This window comes from Apteryx mantelli, chromosome 1 (genome assembly GCF_036417845.1).
Source record: "Apteryx mantelli isolate bAptMan1 chromosome 1, bAptMan1.hap1, whole genome shotgun sequence".
Lineage (NCBI taxonomy): Eukaryota > Metazoa > Chordata > Aves > Apterygiformes > Apterygidae > Apteryx > Apteryx mantelli.
The window spans coordinates 167,867,933-167,877,367 of NC_089978.1; the positions used below are offsets into that span (position 1 = coordinate 167,867,933).

A 9,435-nucleotide genomic window follows, 5' to 3' on the forward strand; every position below is an offset into this window, starting at 1 on the left:
GGCCTGCAACCACTAATAGGATTTCATTTGGGAGATTTGCCCAGAAGTTTGAAAGCTGATCTTTCATTTGGTGAATTGGGCGGGAGTGTTCGGAGAGGCATCACTTCTCATTAATTACTTTTCTACTTCAGTCAGAGTCAGGAAGTGCAAAGGCATCCACAGAACTGAAAAAGATACTTCTTAGAAACTAAATGGCACTGTGTAGACAAAATACACATAGATTTTATTGAAAATATTTCCTTGACTGTGTTTCAACCCCCCTATTAGCTTTTTATTTTCCTCTTTCCTTTTATCTAGCCTCCTTTTAATCTTTGATCACTGGCTATTTTATGCACTTAATCCAGATTGGACAAAAAGATCAGATTGCTGAGTTTCACTCATTGTTTTTTAGGCACTAACAAGAGTTGTTTACATTTGAAAATAGTGAAATTTAATATCCTCTCAATAATGTTTTCCACCTGACATTAGAATAACATCACAACTACCTTCCGTGTCACAGTGGACATAGGTTCTCTGAGGAGAATGTGTTCTCCCAGGCGGATGACTGCTTCATGCTGAAAGATGGTGAGAAATGTTCTTTCTTTGTCTCTTCAGTTCCAGAAACCTAATGACTTCTCACCCCCTTTCCGCTTCGGGACGGTTCCCAATGGCAGCACAGAAAGGAACATTCGCAACAACTACCCTGAAATGCACAGCTACATGGTGAAGTTCAATCAGAGAGGGGTGGATGATGCACTATTCTCGCTGAAGACTGGGTGAGGCTTTCTTCTTCCAAAATTGCAAGAGAAACCTGACTTTTCTGCCTGCTTGTCTGGGAATTTTTTATGCGGTTTGGGCAATGAGTCTTCATTATCATTTCATGGTTAAAACTACAGCAAGACTACACAGAACACAAGACAATACTGTGATTATCTTAGCTAGGTTTTTATATTAACATCTGTATAAGAGTTTCTGTTTTTCCTGTCTTTAAAAGACTATTTGAAAAAAAGAAAAAAAAGAGGATCTTGTGTAGTCTTGTGTATGTTAGCCTTGTGTATATTAGTCCCAAAGATCTTGCTTCAGCAAGCTGTTTCATGCTGATGGGTCCTTATGCATACACAGGAAAAACTCACAGAGTTCTGTGAGCAAAGTTTGTTTCAAACCATTTGCATTGTCATTTGGAAATTCCTTTATTTTCCCTCCTTATGTGTACAAAAGATTATGTTAATTAGGGAACTGAAACAATCCTTGTCAGACTAATCCCACCCCAGTGTATCAGTAGCTAGTACAGTGTAATGGAAGGTGTGTTTGAAGCAAATAGTTTGCAAGTGGCCCTTCCCTCTGGAATATTTTAGCATCAAGCAACAAACAAATGTTTGAATAATGAGGAAGTATATAAAATCTGAGTATTTGCTTGGGTAATTTGGGAAATGCAGGAAAAATCATTAGAAAAAATATCTTTGAACAGCTCACCCAATTTTAATAGCAATGGATCTGTAGAGGAGCTAACTTGAAATACCATTAATGTTTGCAAGTCCTTGACGCTTATAATCAAAGACCTCCATCCACAACTGACCACTTTGGTTGTCAGAACCCAGCCCTACTGAAAAAAGTCATTTTTCTTTACACTCGTGTTGCATCCTTATGAGAAAGTTCATTCCAAGTACAAACGAAGATGTTCAGCCAATTTAATTACTAGATTGACTGAATATTTCTAAACCTGTTTGCCAGGATCAGAAGGTGCACAGCCCATTATAAATGATTGTACTGTTATTGGATGCCATCCTGAGAAGGTATATTTGCCAGTGTAGTCATCATCCAGGAAATAAATATGCTCTGTCCTGGAAATATATAGATGAAATAGAGCTCAACACTTGCAGTAGATGTCATCCTGGCTTCATACCCACCTTTGGACAGACTTCCCTGCAGATATGCACTGGGATTGAGATAATCACCATCCTGAAAATATATGTGCAGGAGGGGGGTTAAAAAAATAGTGTGGGTGTGAGAATGTGGAAGGTGGAAGGTCTTTGGTCTTTTACCAGAAAGTGCTTAATTTCAGATCTAGTGGGAGGATTTACTCATTGGCTGTCTCGGGTTATGTGGAAGATGCACCCCTCTGAGACTCCCCCCACACCCAAATCACTTTCACTGTTGGGGTGAGAGGAAGGTTCTCAGCAGTCTGTTGTGCTGTCTCTCCTTCCCAGCTGATAATGGGGATTTCTCTGCGTTAAAACAGAATCTTTCTCTTGGTTTTCAGATAAGCACTCTTTACCAAAGAGCTACTCAGCATGGTAAACCATAAAGCTGTCATCGTGGCCACTTGACATTGATAAAAATCCAGTAGGACTTTTCACAGTAACTGGGGAGTTAAACACAATGTCCTGGCTGCATTTAATTTAAGAAATTATGTTTTGCTTAGCTAAATCAGGCCAGCAGTTTGGAGATAATCTTTTCCTTACTGCAAGCCCTGCTTTGTTATATAATATTGATATACTCTCAGAAGTATTTTAGGTTCCTGTGAGATGAAAGGCATTATAGAAATTTAAGCTATTCTTAGGGCTATGGATATCCCCATGACTTTCCCTTCATTCATCTTTACCTTGCAGTATGTTTCTATTCCAGATTTTGTTTCAGAACAGAAATGATGATTATCAAAGAGTAAGAGAGAAATACAGTCCTCATTTATAATCTAGCTCCGCCTGAAAACAGTTTCTAGGCTTAGACTTTTGTTACTTCTGATGAAGCTGAAGATGCAACCTGTTACCTGGCAAAGGTTCATTTCTGCCTTAGACTAAGCTGGGAACACCTTTGAACTCGTGCAGATCATATCTTTCCTGTACTATACCCCTCTTCTTTGTTTCACCTGTGTAGGAAGTTGGATGCTTTCATTTATGATGCAGCAGTACTAAACTACATGGCTGGCAGAGATGAAGGCTGCAAGCTGGTGACGATTGGAAGTGGGAAAGTGTTTGCCTCCACTGGCTATGGCATTGCCATCCAAAAGGATTCAGGCTGGAAGCGCCAGGTTGATCTTGCCATTCTACAGCTTTTTGGAGATGGTAAGTGATAAGAAAAAGAGGAGTTGGAGTTTTATTAAGAAATACGAAGCTTTGCATGTATGGAATTGATGTTCCATTTCCCTGGCTTTTGTGCTTCAGATTAAGTAAAGAACAGAAGATTAATTGCAAAGGCTTGTTAGAGACATTTTACCAGAAATGTGCAGGGTAGTACCTATTTTATAATGTCTATGCAGGGTAGCAGTAACATGAAATGCAATTTCAAAAGCATTTGAGATCTCGTAGAATAAATTCAGGTGTGTGTTTGAAAAATATCTTGTGAAAACAAGTTTTCTTTCACGAACTTTTCAGTACCTTCAGGGTTTTGCCATTACCAAAATGATAAATGATACTGGACTTTCCATAGTCATCCCACATGTTACAGTTCTAGAAAGAATCAAATCATGTAGAAATTATCAAATTAAGAATTGAATGTTTCTGGAGGAAAGAGTTAACTCAGATTACCCAAAACCTCAAAAAACAAGGACGGACATGAGACTCAGAAGTACACTTTGGAGCGAGCTATTAATCAGCATATTATAGTTAACTGATTCATCTCATCGTTAATAGAGAAATTGCTAATATTTAAAAAATTATTCATGGATAAGGGTTTCCTTCTTCGAAAATATTTCTTTAGCTGTCCCTTTTCACTCTGTATCGCTCCTTTCTGAGTCCTCTTTTTGAATAATTTAAATTCACAGCTTGTTTTATTTCTAACTATTTATTTTTTTCTGAAATCTGAAAAGAACGTATGGTGTAAGAAATACAGAAAGAACAAAGAACTGATATACTTTAGCAGAAAATTGGCCAGCCGACTGATATGCCTCCTAAACAGCCTAATATGGATTATTTCAGAAAAAGACATAAGATCTCCATAAAGCTTTTAGAAATATACTATTATACCACATAAATATATGGAATTTTCCCCTGTCATTGGATTGGAGGTTGAAAATGTGAAAAACCAACTTCCCTAACAGCAAGAAAAGAATTGCCAACCTGCAATATCAGTTCGTTTTTGAATGTCTCAGCAAGTGTGTGTGTATGTGTGTGTGTGTGTGTGTGTCTATCTATCTGTCTCTCTCTCCTCATGAAAATACCATAATGGGAATAAGTGGAGTATGAAATTAGACTACAGAACATTTGTTCCTACTTTATACAAGTTAGTAATGTTTTTGGTTGGTCAAAGCTTGGAAATGTCTAATTTGGACAAAATGGAGGGGAATAAAACCAGGTAAAAATGCAAAAATATTTTTGAGAATAGATAGAAACATATACATTTTCATACAAGTCAGAAACAAATTCAAAATTAGACTTTTGATTTTTAAAAAGCAATATTTTGAATTTTGAGCTGGAAATGAACAATGTTTTTATTTAAAAATGACTTGTTTCTGTCTGCCAGTACCAGTCACTGATTTTTCCTTTTATTGACTTAATATGAAAGTGAAAGTTTATGAGGTGAGATCTTCAGTCAGCCGGTAGACAACTTGTTCAGCATCTCTTTGCAGACAGTTAGGGAGTGGGGTAACTGGTCCTGTGGTACAGCTTTCCATGGCTAATATCTGGCTGTGGAAAAATCCTGTCACCTTGCCTGTGACTAATTGCACCCGCCTCTATCAAAAGGGTAGTCAGGGTATTTCGTGGACATCACTCCGCAGTGACCAGGTAACAAGTGTGGAAACAGAGCATGACCACTGGAAATGGCCTTGGATCAGCTTCTCACATTCGGTCTGCTCCTGCTTGAGGTCCTTAGTCAATGCAGGGCTGGCTAACCTGTTTCTTTCCTTCTCTCTGTCTGTCTAGGGGAGATGGAGGAGCTGGAAGCGCTGTGGCTCACTGGTATTTGTCACAATGAAAAGAACGAGGTTATGAGCAGCCAGCTGGATATAGATAACATGGCAGGCGTCTTCTACATGTTGGGAGCAGCCATGGCCCTCAGTCTCATCACCTTCATCTGCGAGCATCTCTTTTACTGGCAATTCCGTCACTGCTTCATGGGTGTCTGCTCTGGCAAGCCTGGTGTGGTCTTCTCCATCAGCAGGGTGAGTGTCATTAGCTAGCAGTAAGGAACAGGGTCAGGATTTAATCAGGCAGTCCTAGGTACAGGAAACGGGGAAATCCACCAAGATTGCCTGGCATGTGGGTAGCATAGAGTGGCAGTCTCCAGTGCAAAGGCTGACAGCTTTTCCCTGTTAATGTTGCAAAAGCATCTGCTGATTTTCTGTGGGAGAACTGTCTTCATGGGTATCTTGACATCTCTGGTCTCTGCTGAGTTATGGTCATGGAAATGGAAATTTTACATGGAAATGAAAATTCAGTATAAAGCGAGGTTATCTGTAATTGTTTGCTCCTGCAAAGGAAGTTGCAAGGATTCCAAATTTGGGAACAAGTCAAATTACAGTGGATATCTTGATAAGAAATTTAGGAGTTTTTCATTGTCCGCTTTATTATAGCTGTTCAGCTGAACTTGTGTTAGACAAGAGCTGTGCTGTCCTGTACAGCCAGAAGTCCCTAACCGAAAGTCATGCCCTAAACCATGCAGAAATTCTTCCAGAGAGGATGACCACATGAACTTAGCGATTGCTTTATGCAAAGCCTGCTTTAGGGGATAGTATTTACATCTAAAGCAGATTCTAGTCATTTCTGAGTCATCTCTCTGCTTTTACTGTAGCTAGCAGTGTCCCACTTAAAGCTCTCTTCTTCTTTGTTCAGCCACTGGTCCTTTCTCCTGATCCATTCTGAAGTGAGGTCAAAGCTCGGTATTTTTGACCTCTTTGTCTGTTGCAACAGAATTAGCTCTGATTGTGCAAAAGTATATCATTTCTGTGTAATATATTGTTGAGGAGAAATGACAAAGCCTTTTGAATGTGGGGACACAGCCTTTCTTCTGTATTGTTAGTTTCCATCCTGTTTTAGTCTAGAAATGAGATGGAGGAGATGAAGTTTGGTGATCCTTAGCAGAATACAGATTCTTTCATTCTGAGATTACCTGTTAGACCTGGTCCAGGTTGGCAAAATCTCTAAAAGGAGTTAATCATCTTCTAGGTGTTGAGATAAAATGATAACATGATGTGGTGGTGTCCATTTCACAACTGACATTAATCAGCAGGTGCCATTTGGCAGGCTAGGGAATAAATGAGCCCCTTTCCTTCTGCTTCTGGGAATGGCCCTTACAAATGGTCTGTGTCATCGAAGAAGTGAGCTAGTGGGGAAAGGGGAGGAATTAGGCACTGCGGCTGTCTGATTTGAGGTTGAACAGAGGACTTTCAGGGATGTCAATTTGGAGTCTGTTATCATTGTTAAATTTAACTGAAGGTAATTAAAAATTCTATTGTACCTCACTCCACCATATGCAAAAGACCTAAATACCCATTTGGCAGTCCTGCTCTTTCTCTGTGTTTCCTTTTCTAATCTGTGCTAGTGAATAACGTAGCTAGGTTTATGACAAATGAAGCTGTTCCCTTTTTAAGCAAGCTCCTGTCTCATTGATTCACTGATGTCCAGATGAATTTCAAGGGCCAAAAATACTTGCTTTCTCTTATCCACACAGAATCCTTGGTTTTATCTTGATGCTTTACTTCCCAAGGATATTATTTCTCCATTTGCAATTCCATATTACACCTATTAAATTTGAATAACCCTTACAGATGCTAGCAGGTATACCTGCATCATGCAGATATGACATGAAGAAAAGGAGAGGAAGAGGAAAGGAGGGGAAGGAAAAAATGTGAGGAAGCAAAAGAGAAGGGCAGAAAAGGAAGGGCTCGTAGTGCACATCTGATTGCATTTCATTTGATTGTGCTTTGTGATGGAAGGTTGACAAGTTTTGCTGTCCCACAAGAATGTGCTGTTGCTGTGCACTGTGCTTCCCAGCACCTCTCATGTATTCTCTGCAGGAGCACTCACCTTTCTGCTTCCTCTCATTTCAGGGTATCTACAGCTGCATCCACGGTGTGGCCATTGAGGAACGCCAGTCAGCAATGAACTCCCCCACAGCGACTATGAACAACACCCATTCCAACATCCTCCGCCTGCTTCGGACAGCCAAGAACATGGCCAACTTGTCAGGGGTCAACGGCTCACCGCAGAGTGCCCTGGACTTTATCCGCCGTGAGTCATCAGTCTATGATATCTCTGAGCACCGCCGCAGCTTTACCCATTCGGACTGCAAGTCCTACAACAACCCTCCTTGCGAGGAGAACCTCTTTAGTGACTATATTAGTGAGGTGGAAAGGACCTTCGGCAACCTCCAGCTGAAGGACAGCAATGTGTATCAGGACCACTACCACCACCACCACCGCCCCCACAGCATTGGCAGCACCAGCTCCATTGATGGGCTCTACGACTGTGACAACCCGCCCTTCAGTGCCCAGTCGCGGTCCATCGGGAAGAAGCCCTTGGACTTGGGGTTGCCCCCTGCCAAGCACAGCCAGCTGGGCGACCTCTATGGCAAGTTCTCCTTCAAGAGTGACCGCTACGGGGGCAGTGGGGCCCATGATGACCTGATCCGCTCAGATGTCTCTGACATTTCCACCCACACGGTCACCTATGGCAACATTGAGGGCAATGCAGCCAAGCGGCGGAAGCAGCAGTACAAGGACAGCCTGAAGAAACGCCCAGCCTCTGCCAAGTCCCGGCGGGAGTTTGACGAGATAGAGCTGTCCTACCGCCGGCGCCCGCCCCGCTCACCTGACCACAAGCGCTATTTCAGGGATAAGGAAGGGCTACGGGACTTCTACCTGGACCAGTTTCGGGCAAAGGAGAACTCGCCACACTGGGAACACGTGGACCTGACGGATATCTACAAAGAGCGGGGAGATGAATTTAAGCGTGACACGGTAGGAGGAGGTGGTGGGTCCTGCACCAACAGGGCCCACCACAAGCACGGCTCGGGGGAATTCAGTGGAGGCAATGAGCACAAGCATGGTGTTGTGAGTGGAGTTCCAGCGCCATGGGAGAAGAACCTTACCAACCTAGACTGGGAGGACCGACCTGGGGCTAATTTCTGCCGTGGTTGCCCTTCTAAGCTGCACAACTATACCCCGGCAGCGGTGGGGCAGAACTCCACCCGCCAGGCCTGCATCCGGTGCGAGGCCTGCAAGAAATCAGGCAACCTTTATGACATCAGTGAGGACAACTCGCTCCAAGAGCTGGACCAGCCACCTGCCCCCGTGCCCGTGGCCACCAGCGCCACCTCCTCCTCCAAATATCCTCAGAGCCCTTCCAATTCTGCCTCCAAGGTGCAGAAGAAGAACCGCAACAAGCTCCGTCGGCAGCACTCCTATGACACCTTTGTGGACCTGCAGAAGGATGATTCGGCCCTGGCACCCCGCAGCGTCAGCCTCAAGGACAAGGGCCGCTTTTTAGAGGGGAGCCCCTACGCCCACATGTTTGAGATGCCAGCCAGTGAGACCACCTTTGCCAACAACAAGTCCTCAGTGCCCGCCACCAGCTACCACCACCACAACAACCCCGGCAGCAGCGGGGGTTACATGCTCAGCAAGTCGCTCTACCCTGACCGGGTCACTCAAAACCCTTTCATCCCCACTTTTGGGGATGACCAATGCTTGCTCCACGGCAGCAAATCTTATTTCTTCAGGCAGCCTGTGGTGGCAGGAGGGCCCAAAGCCAGGCCAGACTTCCGAGCCATTGTCACCACCAACAAGCCGGTGGTTTCAGCCCTTCATGGGGCTGTGCCAGCCCGTTTCCAGAAGGACATCTGTATAGGGAACCAGTCCAACCCCTGTGTGCCTAACAACAAAAACCCCAGGGCTTTCAATGGCTCCAGCAACGGGCATGTTTATGAGAAACTCTCCAGTATTGAGTCTGACGTTTGAGTGAGAGGGGAAGAACGTTGGGAGGAACTGGGGGTGGATGTGGAGCGTGGGAGGGTGGGGTGGGATCAATCCCATCGGCTACTCTCCTGGGTCGTCCTTAGTTTGTGGGATACTGGAGTTCTGTGTATGACAGCACTGGTGACAAGTGCCACCTCTTTGGTTTCCCCTCTTCCTCCTCCCCTTCCCCACCCCTCCCCTTTTATCTCTTTTTCCATGTTCTTGCTCCTTCCATTCTCCTCCATTCCTGGCCATTGCACTTTACAGTGATGTTGGAGTTGGATATCCTTGCTCGTGGTTTCATGGGGCGGGGAAAAAAAAGGCAGAGAAGGAGTGGGATGAGAGGGAGCGACAGTGGCTCTAGTGTTTCACTCTCACTGGCTTCCATCAGAGAAAGGCATGTGCATGCACACGAGTGTGTAGCAGGAGGAGACAGCAGAAGCAGTGTAATGGACGTGCAGGAAAATATGCTTGCTCAGGCAACTCTTCCTAAAACTGCCTAGAAAAGAGTAATGTTTGAAGATGTGGAGAAAGCGAAGGGGGAATAACACAACTAACCTGATGAT

At 43.8% G+C, this 9,435-nt stretch overlaps 1 protein-coding gene across 1 annotated transcript in view; it reads left to right on the top strand.

Moving 5' to 3' along the window:
* Nucleotides 1-8,872, top strand: part of GRIN2B (glutamate ionotropic receptor NMDA type subunit 2B) — a 171,370-nt gene extending 162,498 nt beyond the window's left edge. Inside the window, exons 9-12 of the mRNA XM_013947295.2 lie at nucleotides 595-755; nucleotides 2,854-3,041; nucleotides 4,839-5,077; nucleotides 6,965-8,872. Of these exons, the coding sequence (XP_013802749.1) occupies nucleotides 595-755; nucleotides 2,854-3,041; nucleotides 4,839-5,077; nucleotides 6,965-8,872 (2,496 nt within the window). The remainder of the gene's footprint in view (nucleotides 1-594; nucleotides 756-2,853; nucleotides 3,042-4,838; nucleotides 5,078-6,964) is intronic.
* The last annotated feature ends 563 nt before the right edge of the window (nucleotides 8,873-9,435 follow it).